The sequence below is a fragment of the Bos javanicus genome, chromosome 13 (assembly GCF_032452875.1).
Source record: "Bos javanicus breed banteng chromosome 13, ARS-OSU_banteng_1.0, whole genome shotgun sequence".
In the NCBI taxonomy this organism is placed as follows: Eukaryota; Metazoa; Chordata; class Mammalia; order Artiodactyla; family Bovidae; genus Bos; species Bos javanicus.
Genome location: NC_083880.1, coordinates 51950424 through 51969041, shown reverse-complemented (window position 1 = coordinate 51969041; position 18618 = coordinate 51950424). Strand labels below are relative to the sequence as shown.

The 18618-nt window shown below is 42.3% G+C and overlaps 1 protein-coding gene across 3 annotated transcripts in view; it reads right to left on the bottom strand.

Annotated features, from left to right (window-relative positions):
• Positions 1-18618, bottom strand: part of DNAAF9 (dynein axonemal assembly factor 9) — a 173199-nt gene that overhangs the window by 30044 nt on the left and 124537 nt on the right. For all 3 annotated transcript variants that reach the window (XM_061436679.1, XM_061436680.1, XM_061436681.1), the window contains 7 exons: positions 18055-18201; positions 16764-16852; positions 16245-16346; positions 15883-16000; positions 14053-14141; positions 12246-12404; positions 9626-9751 (listed from right to left, as the gene is read on the bottom strand). In XM_061436679.1, coding sequence (XP_061292663.1) covers positions 9626-9751; positions 12246-12404; positions 14053-14141; positions 15883-16000; positions 16245-16346; positions 16764-16852; positions 18055-18201 — 830 coding nt within the window. The remainder of the gene's footprint in view (positions 1-9625; positions 9752-12245; positions 12405-14052; positions 14142-15882; positions 16001-16244; positions 16347-16763; positions 16853-18054; positions 18202-18618) is intronic.

Here is an 18618-nt window from a genome sequence, read left to right as displayed (position 1 = left end):
CAAAGCTCCTGTGCTGTCTACCCCTGCAAGTAAGATGTTTGCTGAAGTCACCCTCTGAATTGTTGCTTGTCTAGTTGGCAGGTGTTAATGCTGTTCAAAACACTTAGGGGAGTTTTTCTCTTGCAATTTCCTTGGTGGTGGCAAATCTTCATTTTTTAATTTGATTTTTGACAATGCTCAGACACACACCATTTGGAACCAAATTTCGTGGATGAGTGAGCCACTTGGGTAAGTATAACTTTGGGCTGTGGATCTAGTTCACCTGCCTGATTCCTTCACGGTTTCTAAAGAATTCCACAGAGGAACCCCGATGTGCTCTGAATAAGGTTAGGAGCCCCAGAACAAAGAGAGAGAGATCCTCACTTGAGTCTCCCAAGAACAGAGCTCACTGACTTCACTGTACTCATAGTCCACTGAAGGGTCAGCTGCAGAGCAAATGTATTCTTTAAAAAAAGTATTTATTTTTGGCTGTGCTGGGTCTTCATTGCTATGCACAGGCTTTCTTTAGTTGTGGTGAGTAGAGGCTACTCTCTAGTTGCAGTGTGCTGGCTTCTCATTGCAGTGGCTTCTCTTGTTGCACAGCACGGGCTATAGGGCACTTGGGCTTCAGTAGCTGCAGTGCTCAGGCTTAGTTGCCCCACAGCATGTGGAAACTTTCCAGACCAGGGATTGAATCCATGTCCTCTGCACTGGCAGATTCTTAACCACTGGACCACCAGGAAAGTCCACAAATGCATTCTTAGAAAATGTCTGTCCCCTCAAGTAAGTGCCTGTAACTTTTTAAATTTATTTATAATTGGAGAATAACTGTTACAATGTTGTGTTGGTTCCTACCATGCATCAACATGAATCAGCCATTGGTATATATATGACCCCTCCCTCTTGAAACTCCCTCCCACCTCCCACCCCATCCCACCCCTCTAGGCTGTCACAGAGCACTGGCTTGAGCTTCCTGTGTCATGCAGCAAATTCTCACTGGCTATCTATTTTACATATGCTTCAGTGCTACTCTCTCAATTCACCTCCCTCTCTGCCTCCCTCACTGTGTCCACAAGTCTGTTCTTCATGTCTTTGTCTCTACTGCTGTCCTACAAACAGGTTCATCAAGACCATTTTTCTAGGTTTCCAATATAGGCGTTAATGTACGACATTTGTCTCTTTCTGACTTACTTAACTCTGTATAACAGGCTCTGGGTTCATTCACTTCACTAGGAACTGACTCAAATTCATTCCTTTTTATGGCTGAATAGTATTCCATTGTATATATGTACCACAACTGCTTTATCCATTCATCTATCAATGAACAGCTAGATTGCTTCCATGACCTGCCTTCTATAAACAGTACTGCAATGAACACTGGGGTACATGTGTCTTTTAGAATGGCTTTCTCAGGGTATATGCCCAGTAGTGGGATTGCTGGATGACATGGTAGGTTTTATCCCTAGTTTTTAAAAGAAATTTCCAAACTGTTCTCCATTGTGGCTGTGTCAATTTACATTCCCACCAACAGTGTAAGAGGGTTCCCTTTTCTCCACATCTTCTCCAGCATTTATTATTTGTAGGTTTTTCGATGATGTTCCTGTGACTTTACAGTATATGCCTTAAAAGCCCTTCTCAGTGTCCTGCTTGCTTTCCTGCAGCAGTGCACAGCAATTCATACCAGTAGCATCTGAGACGAAGTTGAGCAATGCTCCCTCTCCATGCATCTTATCCAGTTACAGGTTGGAAGCTCGTATTTTAAACCTCTGACAGGTTAGAGGGTCATTAAGTTACTCACTTTAAAGAGCTGCAAAGAAAATACTCAACACACGGACTTGCACATTTATGCAACTTCTCATTGAGATATCACTGTTTTTAACAATTCTTGTAAAATTACATGGGTTTTTTATTATAGTACTTCCCACCCCATATCACGACTGACTGTGTATATGCCATGGATGTGGCATTTGGGAAATTATTTAACTTTTCTGAGCATCAGCTTCCTCACGGTAAAACATGGTAATGATGCTTACCTTAAATGCCTCCCAAAATACTTAAAGGGATTTTGAGGACTGAAAGAGGTAAAGCATCACAGTGTCTAAAAAACAGCAGAAAACAAATGACAGCTCAATTCCTTTCCTTCTATACATATCATCCTCCTTCCTAAACTGTAATATATTTTTTTCCTCCTCTTTCTTTTGCATTACAAGGCAGATTCTTAACTGGACCACTAGGAAAGCCCCTAAAACTGTAATATCACTGAAGACAGACGTGGAGAAATGGGAACCCTCATATATTGCTGGTGAGGATGCAAATGGTGCAATGGCTTTGGATAACAGTTTGTAGTTCCTCCAAAAGTTAAATAGTTAGTATATGACCCAACAATTCTACCCAGGAGAACAGAAAAACATATGACCATATTAAAACTTAAACATAAACATTCATAGCAGTATATTTATGATAGCCAAATGTAAAAAACTCTAATGTCCATCAACTGATGAGTGGATAAAAAAGATGTGATATATCTATACAATGGCGTATTTGTCCATAAAAAGGAATGAAACACTGACACATGCCACAGCATGGATGAACCTTGAAAGAAGCCAGGCACAAAAGGCAACATATACGAACATATCCAGAATAAGCATATCCACAGAAACAGAAAGTAGACTAGTTGCCAGGGATTGGGAAAAAAAAGAAATGGGAAGTGACTGGAAGGGACATTTTAAAACAGTGAATTTTATGATATGTGTATTACATTTCAATAAAGCTGTTATATTAAAAGAAGCAATATACATGGTACTATAAAATATCAAATGTTTTACACATCATCTAACATCTGCCCCCAAGGAACTAACCATTTCCCAGAAGAAACCACTATTCACAGTTTGGGATGTATTGTTCCAGATATTTTCTATGTTTAGTCATATAGACATTTAAAGAATACATATTGTTTTGGTAATTTTCTTTTCTCACTTCACAAAGTATTATGGGCATTTTCCATATCAGTACATAAAATCTACCTAATTTAAAAAAATGCCTGCATAGTATTCCATTACACATGCTCATTCACTAAGTTGTGTCTGAATTTTTGTGACCCCATGGGCTATACCCTGCCAGGCTTCTCTGTCCATGGGATTTTCCAGGCAAGAATACTGGAGTGGGTTGCCATTTCTTTCTCCAGGGCATCTTCCCAACTCAGGGATCAAATCTGCATCTCTTGTGTCTCCTGCACTGGTAGGCAGATTCTTTACCACTGTGCCACCTGCTTCCATTATATGAATATCCTCAAATTGAACCAGTCACTTACTAATGAGCATTTGGGTTATTTCCATTTGATATTATTAACATTATTGTCTTGAACACCGTAGAGCACATCTATTATATTTCAGACTGCCCATACCTTCTAAACACTTTTCCCAGACTTGGATTGAGGAAGCCTGTCCTTCAAATAAATGGCAGAAAACTGCTTTTCTGGCCATTCCTGCCATCTGGTATAAGCATATGACCTAAGTTTTACCAATGAGACTCCAAGTGGCAAAGAACACAGTGAATGAGGGGATGTATTGGAAGCAGACTCCATTTTCTGGTGGAAGAAGTGACTGAGATAGCCTCAGACAGCCCGAGGGGGATCTCACTGGGGCAGTGCTACTGAAGTTTGAGTGTTCCACCTGGATGCCTCATCAATACAGTCTGACCCTCCCAGGGGCTTTTCAAGCTATTTTGTCCATTAGTAAATTCCTCCCCAACTAAACATGCTGGAGTGGGCTCTACAGTTCAGAATTAATAATTCTGCCTGAATTCCTCAGACCTGTGTCCTGGACTATAGTCCTCAGTTAAGACCCTGAATAAAATTTAAACTCACAACTTTAAAAAAATATATAAATAAAAAATAAAAATTCAGCCTGAAACAAATACTCCTATATAGACATATATATCTTTGCACATTTCTAAAAATATGACTGTATAATAAAATTCTAGCAATGGAATGGCCATATTTGACTCCAAAGAGATTAAATCATTTTACATTCCTATCAACAGTATGGGGGAAAAAAGTATATGAAAGTACCTATTTTCCTACACAAGTTGCAACATAGTAAATCACCCCAAAACTAAGTGGCTTAAAATAAGGATGATTTATTATTTCTCATGATTCTATAGGTTGAATGGGCAGTTGTTTCAGCCTGGGTATAGCTTAGGGGGGGTGATGACTCTTTAAGATGGTCTCACTCACAGGCCCAACAGTGGTCTTGGTCTAGATGGTAGGAATGGATGGCTGGGGCTCTCTATCTACATGGTCTTTCACCCTCCAACAGCCTCTTCAGATGGTGGTTCTTAACTCCCAGAAGCAAGAGAGGGCAAGCCCCAAAGTGTAAAATGCTTTTCAAGCCTTGGCTTGTTTCATGCTTCTTGAGGACCCATTGGCCAAAGCCAAGTCACAATGCCTGAGCCAAGATTCAAAGGGTGAAAAGTAGATTCAACTTAAGTCCTGATGGGAAGGGCTGCTTTTGCTATGCCCAGAATTTTTAATATAAATTTATTTATTTTAATTGGTGGCTAATTACAATATTGTATTGGTTCTGCCATACACTGACATGAATCCACCACAGGTGTACATGTGTTCCCCATCCTGAACCCCCCTCCCACCACCCACCCCAAACCATCCCTCTGGGTCATTCCAGTGCACCAGCCCCGAGCATCCTGTATCATGCATCAAACCTGGACTGGCGATTTGTTTCACATATGATAATATACACGTTTTAATGTATGGCCAGAATTTTAATCTACCACAGTTGGCCTTATAAGGATTTCTTTTCTTTCTTTTTTTGACCGTGACATGCAGCTGTTGGGATCTTAGTTCCCTGACCAGGGATCGAACCCAGGCCACAGGTTCGGCACTCTCACTGCCCGTTTCATTCTGTATAACAGGCTCTAGGTTCATCTACCTCACTAGAAGTGACTCAAATCCATTCCTTTTTATGGCTGAGTAATATTCCATTGTGTATATGTACCACAACTTCTTTATTCATTCATCCGTTGATGGACATCTAGGTTTCTTGGACTTCCAGGGAATTCCTGGACTTTTTACAAATGTACGGGCTTAACACTGGTCACTTAATCTTTTTACTACTTCTGTCATTTAATAATACTTTAATAAATACATATATGTATTGTGTATCCATTAGCATGTTTTGTTATATTTATTTTCTGAATGCACTAGGTCTTTGTGGCTTTTCGTGGACTTTCTCTAGCTGCGGTGAGTGGGGGTTACACACTTTGTCGTGGTGCGTGGCTTCTCACTGAGGTGGCTTCTCATTGAGGAGCCTTCTCTTGTGGATCATGGGCTCCAAGGCATACAAGACTCAGTAGTTGCAGCATGAAAGCTCAGCAGTTGCTGCTCGTGGGCTCTAGAGTGCAGGTTCAGTAGTTGTGGCACATAGGATTAGTCACTCTGTGGAATGTGGAATCTCCAGACCAGGGATTGAACAAGTGTTCTCTGTGTTGGCAGGTGGATTCTTATCCACTGCGCCACCAAGGAAGTCCATGTTATATTTACTTTAATAGTTCTATCTTTAAGTTTTATATCAGAAATTAAAGAAATTTACCAACTATTTTTAAAATTTTACAATTAGTAAAGTGTTCTATGTTTTTGTATATGACTACCTTTTTCAATTCATTTTAGACTTTCTTAAGTAAATGTGTTACTGCTTTTTTAATTTTTAATTGGAGGATAAATGCTTTACAATTTCTGCCATATGACGATTGTGAATCAGCCATAAGTATACATATTTCCCCTTCCTCTTGTCTCTTGAACCTCCCTCCCACCCTAATTCTTTTCTTAATGGAATGAGATTAACGTTATTTAATAACGTTCTAGTCTTTTTTTTTTTTTTTGCCACATCACAGGGCATGCAGGACCCTAGTTCCCCAACCACAGATTGAATCAGTAACCTCTGACTCGATGTGCAGTGAGCTTTTTTTTTTTTAATTTATATTTTGGCTGTGCTGGGTCTTTGTTGCTGTGCAGGCTTTTCCCTAGTTGCAATGAGCAGGCTTCTCTCTGCTCATTGCAACTAGGGAAAAGTTCCCCAACCACGGATTGAATCAGTAACCTCTAACTCGATGTGCAATGAGTTTTTTTTTTTTAATTTATATTTTGGCTGTGCTGGGTTTTTGTTGCTGTGTGGGCTTTTCCCTAGTTGCAATGAGCAGGCTTCTCTCTGCTCATTGCAACTAGGGAAAAGTTCCCCAACCACGGATTGAATCAGTAACCTCTGACTTGATGTGCAATGAGTTTTTTTTTTTTTAATTTATATTTTGGCTGTGCTGGGTCTTTGTTGCTGTGAGGGCTTTTCCCTAGTTGCAATGAGCAGGCTTCTCTCTGCTCATTGCAACTAGGGAAAAGTTGCTGTGGAGTACAGGCTCTAGAGCACATTGGCTTTAGCAGCTGCAGCATGTGGGCTCAGTGGTGTGACTCACTGCCTCCAGAGCACAGGCTTAGTTGCCCTGCGGCATATAAGATCTTCCTGGATCAGGGATTGAACCAATGTCTCTAGCACTGGCAAGTGGATTCCTTACCATTGAGCCATGGGAAAGTCCCTGATTGTTTCCAATTAACAGTTTTATTGAGATATAATCAGCATAGCACAAAATTCACTCATTTAAAGTGTATGATCCAATGTTTTGTGTTTTTTTTTTAGTAAATTTACAGAGCTGTGCAAACACTGCCACAATTTCATTTTAGAAACATTTTCATTACTACAGGAAGATCCCACCTTCCCATTTCCCCAGACCTTTAACACTTCTTCCTTGAACTCTTCCCACGCCACTCTATTAGTTTTTCTTCTTCTTAACTTTTTCTTGATGGTATAGAACAGTATTTGTCTAGTTCTTTGCTTATTACTATCTTTTCCTACCTTTCTATGTTAGTATCTCTGATAGTGTCCAGTCCCATGTTAGACCTCTTTCTGCTTGATTCATCTTTAACTAAACACTTGAGAAAAAGAAGAGGCATGGATGGTAGAAAAAGTGGCATATAAGAGTCCACACAGCATTCTCAAGTACAATGGTGATGCTCAGAATTCACTACAATAACCTACCTTGAGGTAGAAGGAAAAATAGCTTTTTTTTTTTTTTTAATGAGAAAGCAGAACCTAGAGAAAGCAGAGCTAATGAGAAGGGAGAATGGTAAAGACATTTCTTAGGATCACTTAAGACAATTAGGGTAGTAATTTTTAATGTAATTTCTATGAGAAGTGTAAAGATATCAACTTAGGACTCAAATAAGAAGGAAGCTTTTTCAGATGAAGATCTAAGGATAGATCAATCAGTTGCCAGGAGATGATTAATAATATATGGACTAATCAGAAAAACCACATGATAACATATCTTGGATACATTCTTAGAAATATTCTACTAAAGGCTACAGAGAAAGGAAACTTTGCAGCCTCTGTCCTTGGAATTCTAAAGGCAAGAATACTGGAGTAGGTAGCCAGTTCCTTCTCATTCTCTTCTCTAGAGGATCTTCTCCACCCAGGGACTGAACCCATGTCTCCCACACTGCAGGTAGATTCTTTACTGTCTGAGCCACCAGGGAAGCCCCAAACAAGTCTGTGATGTGTGTGCTGTGCTTAGTCACTCTGTCGTGTCCAACTCTGTGACCCCATGGACTGCAGCCTACCAGGCTCCTCTGTCCACAGGGATTCTCCAGGCAAGAACACTGGAGTGGGTTGCCATGCCCGCCTCCAGGGGATCTTCCCAACCCAGGGAACAAACCCAGGTCTCCCACACTGCAGGCAGATTTTATACCGACTGAGCTACCAGGGAAGCCCAAGAATACTAGAGTGGGTAGCCTATCCTTTCTCCAGGGGTTCTTCCTGACCCAGGAATTGAACTGGGGTCTCCTGCATTGCAGGTGGATTCTTCACCAGCTGAGCTAACAGGGGAGCCCTCCAAACAGCTCTACAAAGGGAAAATGTAATGTCTGAAACTTCTCAGTGGGGACTTCTCTGATGATGAAATAAATAATTCTAGATACCACTGAGGCAGTATAAACTATAAAACCCACTCAGAAAGCAATTTGGGAATGGGAATACAGAGTAATAAAATTGATCATCAGTTCAGTTCAGTCGCTCAGTCGTGTCGGACTCTTTGTGACCCCATGAACCGCAGCTGGGAAAGATTGAGGGCAGGATGAGGCAGATGGCATCATTGACTCAATGGACATGGGTTTGGGTGGACTCCAGGAGTTGGTGATGGACAGGGAGGCCTGGCGTGCTGAGGTTCATGGAGTCGCAAAGAGTTGGACATGACTGAGCGACTGAACTGACTGACTGATATATGTTCACTTACATAATATGTTTATATGTTAACCTAAGAAAGATATAAAGCTTTATGTACATCACAACTGTTAAAAAAAGTATGCATATAAAAGATAAAAAAGGACTTCACAAAAATTATAATATTACATTGAGTTAGTGAGATTATGGGTGAATTATTACCCAATTTTCTTTGTTGTTGTCATATTATTTCCAAAGTAGGAAAAAAAAGTTCATTTGTTAGTAGTGAGAATGAATGTCATTAACTGAGGTAAGATGCTTTAAGATGGCTTAACCACATGAAAAAGTATCTGTGAGGTACTCCAAGTGCCTTATTACAGAAGGCCCCTTCCCTGCAGTAAAGAAGAAAAGAAAAGCCTGCCATGGGTATTCTTCTCTTCTGGGAGAATTTATTTCAAGTCCCACTATCCTAGAAGGGTGACTTATTAGTGCACAAAGAAAAGTGGTGAGAAGATGCCAGTCCATACGGAGAGTAAAAAAGCTGGCTTGAAACTCAACATGCAAAACTAAGATCAAGGCATACAGTCCCACCACTTCATGGCAAATAGATGGGGAAAAAGTGGAAGCAGTGACATATTTTATTTTCTTGGACTCCAAAATCACTGCAAATAGCAACTCTGGTTATGAAATTAAAAGATGCTTGCTCCTTGCAAGGTAAGTTATAACAAACCTAGACAGTGTATTAAAAAACAGACGTCACTCTGCCAACCAAGGTCTGTATGATCAAAACTATGGTTTTTCCAGTAGTCATGTAGGGATGTGAGAGCTGGAATTTAAAGAAGGCTGAATGCCAAAGAACTGACGTTTTCAAATTGTGGTGCTGGAGAAGACCCTTGAGAATCTGTGGACTGCAAGGAGATCAAACCAGTCAATTCTATAGGAAATCAGCCCTGAATACTCATTGGAAGGACTGATGCTGAAGCTGAAGCTCTTAATATTCTGGCCACCTGATATGAAGAGCTGACTCATTGGAAAAGACCCTGATGCTGGGAAAGACTGAAGGGAAAAGGAGAAGGGGGTGGGAGAGGAAGAGATGGTTAGATAGCAACACTGATTCAATGGACATGAATCTGAGTAAATGGGAGACACTGGAGGACAGAGGAGCCTGACATGCTGCAGTCCACAGGGTTGCAGAGTCAGACATGACTTAGCAACTGAAAAACAGAAACACCACGAGGGTAAACTGATGCATTTCAAAAGACAAACACATAAAAATGCGTCGCCTACTGGTAGGTGGGAGGTAAATAGCTTTCTGTACATTTAAACACACCACATCCTGTGGGCTGGAGGTGGTCCTAAGTACGTACCTGTGCTCCATGTAGCAGCTCAGCGGCTCCACACACACTGTGATGGTACCAATGGTGAAGCAGGACTTGACATTTGAGTCTGGATGGGTCTGCAGAGCCTGGACAACATCAATAACATCTGTGTAGCTAGGGGGAAAAAAGGGAGTAGTTAAGTTTACTGGACTGGAGCTTCAGAGTGGGAGAAGAGGGGAATGCTTGCTGAGTGGCTAAGTGGAGCAAGGGTAGAAGGAAACCAAAAGAGGAGAGAGCAACAGGCCTCCTTGGGGTCAAGTCACCTCATGATTTAGAGCCCCTGCAGTTTACAGTGTTTCTGTACTTCCGAGTTCCACTAGTTCTAACTGTGCAAGAGTGAGTGGAAGGAAGAACTCTACTGCCCACCCACTTCAGAGAAGCCTGCAGGTGACCCTGGGGCTCTGGGGCAGGACTTGGTATTTTCTCATCAAGTTAAGAGCTCCTGCACTGGTCTGTTTTCTTTAATAAGTCTTTCATTTCAGGGAGCATAGTGATCCAGCTTCTGAGTCTGTACCTGGCCACTTTGGCTGAACTGCCCAAACTGCATGATGAATGCAAAAACCTAACTCTTCATGTTGCCTCTTTCTTGTCAGTATTTTCTTTATTTACAAACAAAAAAAGCCCAGCAGGACTTTACCTTTCTTCTAAAACAACAGATATTCCATACAAGTGTCTTTTGGGCTCTATTTCACATTTGTAATTTAAGCCTGCAATTTTGCCTCATTTTACATTAATTCAATTTTTGTTTTGAGAGATACTTTGTCTTAAATGTAGATAAAGAATGATTTTTATAATATTCTAGAGTATAAACTAACACAGTCCCTCAAATTCCTTAAAATTAACTTTTTAAGACTCAGATTTTTACAGTTCTACTTATTTGTGTATGTATTCAGTTCCATACAGTTCTGTCACCTGTGCAGGCTCCTCTACCATAGTAAAGATACTAAACAGTTTCACACCACAAAGCTCCCTCCGTGTTGCCCTTTTATAACCATACCTACCTCCCCCTCACTCTCCACTCCCATCCCCAGTTCCTGGCAGCCACTAATCTGTCCCCCATTTCTAAAATTTTATCATTTAAAAATACATTAATTCAATTTTTAAAACAACAACCTAATACTCCACTTGGTGTCAAAGCTCAACATCACTGCTTACCTGCAGCAGTAAGTAGAATGGGACCAGGCCACTATAGGGGCAAGAAAAAACTCTGCCTGATGGCACAGAATTCTATAAATCAAAATAAAGGCCGTATTCAAGAAATAAAATTCTCAACTTGAGAAGCCTCTGGGGTGTCCCCTCACCTCAATATTGAGCTTAAAGGTCCAGCTCCAAGGAGATGGATATGCTACACTGAGTCTGCCATGTGTTCCCTGCTGAGCCTCACGGGAATGGGCCCCATCTGTAAGAACACTGTCATACAGAGCAACACAGCAGGAAATCCATCGGATGTTCCTAGTGTACTGGGGCTGTGACTGGGCAACTGCTGGTTCTGAGAGTACAAGTGGGTTGGCCATACACTGTCACTGAAGTCCAGAGCAGCCAGGACAGCTGGCACTTATGCAGACTTGTACAGTCAGAGACGGGGAGTCAAAAATACTCTCTAAAGTAATAGAAGATGGAAATGACCTCAGCTATACGATGTCAAGGTACCAAATTTGACTCCAGGTCCATACCCCCACTGACATTCAACTCTGGAAAGGTGGCAGGAGGTGACGAAACTGGGCCAACCTATTTTTTCGATTATTAGAGATGATGGAAAACAAGTGGTTTCTAGCTTTCCTGCTCTGTGGCTTCCACAACCTAAGCCCACAAGTAGAGTCAACAGAAGGGAAGCCCAAAGCAGATATAAGAACAAGATCTAAATAAGAGAAAAGATGGCCTGGCAGGGGACACATTCCTGTTTGCCTCCTGCAGCACCACTGGCCTGGCTTTCCTCCAATTCTTACCATCACATCCAAGAGACCAAATAGGGCTTTGGAACTGGGCCTATTCTTTACTGGAAACAATTAGCCAGTGGCAAATACTAATTATTATGAGCACAAAACAAAACACCACAGCACAGCACAAAAGCACTTTGTGAGAACTGCCAAAAGCTTCTTTATTACCAACTATAATGACAGCAGTGAAGAGCACAGCCCATGTTTTCCTGATCTGGCATGTTCTCCTGCGGGCCCAGGGGACGACGCACCTGCTTCCTCCTTCCTAGCCACTTTGTGGATGGGGCTTGAGACTAGAGTGTGGGGACTGTCTGCAACTCCACAGGAGGAGGACTGAAAAAGCTGAAGCTTGCTTGCTTCGGTGGCAAACGAAAAGGCTTAGGGACCACTACTGTTAGAAGAATTATCAAAGAATCTTGCCCAGAAAACCTCCTCCCCAGTTCTTTGCCTTTTGAGGATATGTGACGTTGAAGCCAAACTTGAAACTTGTGTGTCATCTTCACCAGTCACTCTGGGCCACAGGATGGCCACAGCGGTTCCTGCTTGCTAAAGACACTAGACACTTCTCGTGCATATGTGGAGTTTATTCTGTACCCCAAGTCAACCACACATGAAATAATGGCAAGGTCACCACACTACCCCACTATTTCCAAAATACTTCCAGGGCTCACCCTTGTAATACCACCAGTAGTCTGGTCTTCTTGCGGACATAGGCTGACTGGCGGGCAGAGCGGTTCTGTTGGGCCTCCAGGGCACTGGAAAGGTATCTCTGGAAGTGGGCAGCATGAAAACATTCGGAGCTGTCCATGACTTGACGGTATACCATCCACCTGGAAATGGAAAGTATAATCTCAGCATGAGGGCCTGACCCATAGGTTCTGCCAGTGGATTCAAATGTAACTAGTACTCCACAGACTTGGTCTCGTGAACCCATACAGGAGAAAGCAATACTACCAGAAACAGGTAGAGGGAACTGGCTGGGTGTGGAGCCCTGTACCCCGAAATCACTTCTATTGGAGCTTTTGGCACAAAATGCTCTGTCATAGGGAGAAAGGTCAGATAAGCACATGATCAACAGGTTTCAGAGCTGAGAAAGACTCCTGAACAGGCAGTCAGTTTCTGAAGAGCCGTTCAGAAAAATAGTTTCAGTCCACTTTGCAGTAAAATTCTTGCCAAGAATAAGGAATGAAGGGGTGGGGGAAGTTTCCTGGTGGCCTAGTGGTTAGGATTTGGTACTGTCACTGTAGTGGCCCAGGTTCAATCCCTGGTTGGGGAACTGAGATCCCACAAACTGCATGGCACAGCCAAAAAATAAAAATAATAATGGGTAAGGAGAAGCATTCAGATTGTTTACAGAACATAAGCAATGGAAATGAGGAAGGAGCTAGTTAGCTATTGAGTACTTATGAAGGAGGTCTAATATTTCCCCATTATCTCTCTAAAACTCATCTTCCCAACCCCCACAATCTCCCACTCTCAAGTCCCAAACTCCTAGGTGATTTCAGTCTTCTCAGTTCTTCTATATGGTCTCCTGCAGGCTTACTTTGAGGAAGACTGACTAGATATTAAAAGCCTGGTTCAGTCAGCAAGGTTTGTTTAGCAATCTGTCAGCCAAATGGAAGACATGGGTGAATGATTTCTCCAATTTTATCTAAACCAGTATGTCCCAGTTCCACCTAAACTCATGCAGTCCCTCTGTGGCCATGGAAAGATCACATCCACCAGCTCTCAAGTTCTAACCAACCTGGTGACAATTCCCAGGCCTTTGCCCATGCCGGTCTTGCTGGAACAGGTCTCTTGCCCAGATATCCAGAGGTTCATCCCTTTATATTGTCAGGCCTTTGCTCAAATGTCACCTTTTCAGTGAGGTCTTCCCTGAGTGAGCGAATAAAGTGAAGTCGCTCAGTCATGTCTGACTCTCTGCAATCCCATGGACTGTAGCCTGCCAGGCTCCTCCATCCATGGGATTTTTCCAGGCAAGAATACTGGAGTGGGTTGCCAGTTCCTTCTCCAGGGGATCGTTCCAACCCAGGGATCGAACCCAGGTCTCCCACACTGCTGGCAGACTCTTTATCGTCTGAGCCACTTCCCTGAGTACCCAATTAAAACTGGAATCAGTCCCCCAGCTCAGCTCTCCTATAGCCTTCTCAGCTTTATTTTCTCCACAGCATTTTTCACTAGCTAATGTACTATTTTTCTTAACTGGTTAATTGCCTATCTTCCAAAACTAGAATACAAGCTCCATGAAGGCAGAGATACCACCTGTTTTCTAGTCTGTTTTGTACATTTGTCCCCTATACTTAGAACAGTGTCTCGCATACAGAAAGTACTCAGTATAAATGTGTTAAACAAATGGATAGATGATCACCGTGCCAATATCAATTACACCAAAGGTCAGTGGATGCTGAAGGTTTCCCAGTGCATAGGCAGCAAGCATAGAACCCCTTTCCCCAAAGCAAAGGCAGTAGCCATACTAACCTGCCATATTCCTTATGCAGAGTGACCAGAAAAGCACAGAGTTCACTGGCGTGACAGCCTGGGAGACCAGTTACAATGCTGATAATTACCTACATGAAAGAAAAGCCATATGGGTTTATGATTCAACTGGGAGGCAGCACTGTGTAACAGGTTAAGAGAACTGACTTCTTAAGCCAGGTTCTGTGGGTTTAAACCTCAGCACCAGCATTCACTAGCTATGTGACCTTGGGTTCACTATAGAACCTACCTTGCAGGGTGGCTGTGATGATTAACTGAGTTAATATATGTAAACAAGGTGCTTGGAACAGTGTCTGGCACACAGCAAACACCATATACGATGTAGTGTTACCATGATAATTTCCATGGAGCAGGTTGTGACTAGATCAGTTAAAAGTATAACGGAAAATACTGGGAGGAAAGGAGGTCTGGGACAAAAATGTCATAGGCTAAATTGGTGTGGTAAACTCAGTGAAAGAGGTGAGCGGCCTGTGCCTTTCAAGCCACATGGCCTGATGTAAAGAAACAAACTGGGTCAAGAAGCACTTCTCAGTCTTAATGGGGAAAATAGCCAGGTTGAACTTTCTTAACCTTGGCACATGACTACATGAAAACAGGGCTGTCTGTAGGGAGACATTCCAACTCAAGAAATCTACTGACAAAGAAGGTGTCAAGCAGAGGAGGAAGGGAACCATGTACTTGCTGAAGGATAACAATGTCAGTGACACAGCATGGCAAGGGCTCCTTTACATGTGTTTTATTTAACAATACACAAGATTCACTGGGACAGGCCTGGACTAAAATTCAGCTTGGTGGCACTCACCACTTGAACTAGTCACATCAGCACAGAGATGGCTATGGATTCCTCATCTTTTGTGGGAAATAGTTCTCCCACCTCCCCTCTGACCAGACCCTTGGTCTGATTCCCTTTCTGCACCTGTGGACAGTTCTCCCTGTAACTGACTTTCTGTTTATTTTCTCATCTTGGTTCCCATTTCTCGGCATCCAGGCCTCAGTCTCTCAAATCCCAGCAAACATGCTCACAGCCAGACACCTTCTTACTTCAAGGCCAGTTCTATAGCACTTTGTTAATATAAAATACATATATTAAAAATATTTAAAATATAAAATTTTTACTTTTACTCTTGCTTAAGGGAAAAAATGAAGCTTCTAACTACTTCAGTTCAGTTGTTCAGTCGTGTCCGACTCTTTGTGACCCCATAAATCGCAGCACGCCAGGCCTCCCTGCTAACTACTTAATGCTTCTCTTTCCTTTTGCAGCCAAGTGTCTTCTAGATTTGCACAGAAATAAATGCCCTCTTTGAGCATATTATGACATATAGTTCCAAAGAAATGGTGGGGGGTCAAGAGGAGAGCAGTATGAAGCAGGAGCAGATTAAAATCCACTCTTGTGAAGACAGTGTTTATAAACTGTCACGTTATCCTGGTGATGCTAGCAAGCTCTTACTAATAAGGCCCTTCCCCTTACTAAGCTCAGTGTGCCACGTAAGACCTTGTAACCAGAAAGAGCTGACAGCATGAGAGTACTGACAAAGAGTTTGGAAGACCTGGAGAAGCAAGAGGAGGGCACAGAAATATGGCAGGGTTTCATCACTGCCATGGGGCTCAGGTGGCATTAACGTAGATGCCAGTACACTGTCAGTGTATAGAAGGGGTTTCATGTGTATCATTACATCAGTATTCAAGGAGGTGGAGAGTCTTATAAAAGGGACTCTGCCTGAGCTCCTTTTTGTAAATGACACTGAATATTAAGGGTAGGTTATCAGGATCATCCTCCCATAAATTCTCAGCTTTTTTGGTGAGCTGCTATACCTTATCATTTTCTACTCTGTGAATAGGGTTGATTTCGGCTTGCTGCAGTAGGACAGGGAGATGGGTCCTCACCACGGGTTCCTGACTAATGCTGCTGACAGCAAAATGCTGGAGAAACCTAGAAAAACAAAGACAGTGCTATTATGTTACCATCACCAGCCTTTTCTGAATGTGCCCATTCACATGAGAAACTTATTTAATAGCTGAACAGAAACCTTAGTGATTATCTCTAGCGAATACAATTGTGTATGTTGTGTTTTTATAATTATCCTTAAGAAGCTATAAAGAAAGAAAATGGAGCTTAGAAAGCACCAACACCAAGAGTTCTGATATATTAAAAGAAACAGAAAAACAGAGCTCACCCGTTCAGCTCTGGGAGTTTAGCTGAGAGTAGCTTTAGAGGACTCTGTTTCTCCCCAGCAGAATGGCTCAGGACACTGAAGAGCTTCTGTGCCCTGGAGTGTCTGGAATATCAAAGGTTCACAGATTAGAACTCCATCTCCCAACAGCACACATACTTTACATAACTCGTTCTGATATTTTTAAGCCAAAGTCTTGTGACAGTCAACACTTTGAAAAGAAGCATCTCACTGACTTAAGCAAAATTCGGTGTTAATACAGGGTGACTGGTTTGCCCACATAGAAAGCTTAGCCTGAAACCTTTGTAATACTATGGTTTTCTGATTCTTGGTGGACTTCATCTGTCTTGACTTCTGTTCCCTAAGAGCACTGACTACCTGCAAACTGGCAGCACTGAAATGACTGTGTTGGCCCTTTCAGAAGCCAGGACTTCTGTGTTACATAATGCAAGTCATCCTGCAGAGACAGCAGACACACACAGCCTAGGGAAGCTAGCATAAACACTGAAGGCAGCCACTTACAATCTCTTTTGTTCCACAGATAATCCATCTTCCTGGATCACTTTTAAAGACAGCCCTGAGTTAGTCTGCTGTTGCCAGGGGGAGAAGACCTAAACAAAACAGAATTAGAGCAAAGAACACTTTAAACCCAACAACAGGATATGGAACCCACATGGGGATTTGATGGCTGCTGAAAATCTAGACTGTCAGTACAGAGAAAAACCATCATAACAAACAAGTTTGTTTCAAAAATAGAGGCCTGAAGCAATTCTGTTCTGTATTTTTACAAACTAGAATTTCTTTCTGAGTTCCTCTCCCAGGGATTCTGCTCCTTAAGAGAACAGGAAACAGAGAGGAGGGTATCACGTAATACTGTTCTGGCAGCAGGGACACGTTCTTCCCTGGTGACAGGGCCAGACAGGAGCAGTTCAAGCAACTCCTGCCTAGAGGCAGAGGAATGGCTGAAGAGAATCTCTAGGTTCCTAGACTGAAAAGACAAGTACAAGGAGGTAACAGATCAGCTGGCAGTAAGACAGAAACACAGACTGGCCCTAAAAGCCACTCTGGAGCCAAGGCTGGTTCTTGCCTCTTCCATGTTCTGTGTATCTGTCCTGAGGGAGGGACTATCCTCTCAAAAACTGCTGAGTCACACCTTTCCAAGCATCTCCACCAGAATGAGACTGACCATTTGTATGACTCTGGTTACTGCTTGGTCTCTAAGTAAGCTGTGTAGTTCTTGGTGAGCTCCCTCACTCATGCAATCTGTGCTGACAAGCTATAGTGTGCAGCCTGCCAGGTGGAACCACTCACAAGGGCAGGGCCTATGAACCATGGAGAAGGACATTTTGGGGTGGGGTAGGAAGCTCTGGAGGAGGGCATAGCAACCCAATCCAGTATTCTTGCCTGGAGAATCCCCACAGACAGAGGAGCCTGATGGGCTACAGCCCATGGGGTCGCGAAGAGTCAGACATGACTGAGCGACTAATCACAGCACAGCACAGCAAGCTCTGATCCAGTAGGTAGGGCCCAACAACTCAATAAAGTAGCTAACAGGGAAATAAGTCTAATTAGCAAAAAAGAAGATTTTTCTTAGAAGCTAAAAAGCCTTCTGTTCAGTTCCTTTAGGCTCTCATCTTTTAATGGCAAGAGCACTATTCTAGGACCCAAAGAGATTAGAAGCAGCTACACTCACAGCAGCCCTTCCCAACTCTCCCTCTCATCACCTCACTGTTAGCCCTAAGACACTGCCATACCAATTAAATTGCTAGGAAAAAGGGTAGTAATTGTGTTGCTGAATAATGATTGATGTTACCTCTGAGTAAAATGTTTGGTATATCTTGGATTTGGGGAAAAGGACAATCATCAGAAAATTGCTTGATCCATGGAAATGAACTGGAAGATGGGGAAGCAATGAACTTTTGAAGTCTATCAGAAGGGCAGCAACAACACTGGTGGAATCCTGAAGAGAAACAGAGGGAACATCACTGAGAAAAGCCATTTTGCAGGAATTTAGCCCTTACATCTAATGTCAGAACACATATGGTGAATGTCAGTCCAATTATTTTCACATTGTGTGGTTCACTGGGATTCAGTTACGGAAGTTCCTGCCAACACCCAGTTTTAGGAGATACGGGAAGTACACAGTCTTTTCTCCTGAACTGAAAATATTATCTCTCTTTCTAGGGTATTAGTCCCTTATCAGACAAATGATTTGCAAGTATTTTCTCCCATTCTGTGAGTTGCTTTTCACATTCTTGATAGTGACTTTTGATGTGGAGAAGTTTTAAACTGGACTTAATAAAGTCCAATTTATATATATTTTTCTTTTGTTGTCTCTGCTTTCGGTGTCAAATCCAAGAAACTGTTGCTTAATCCT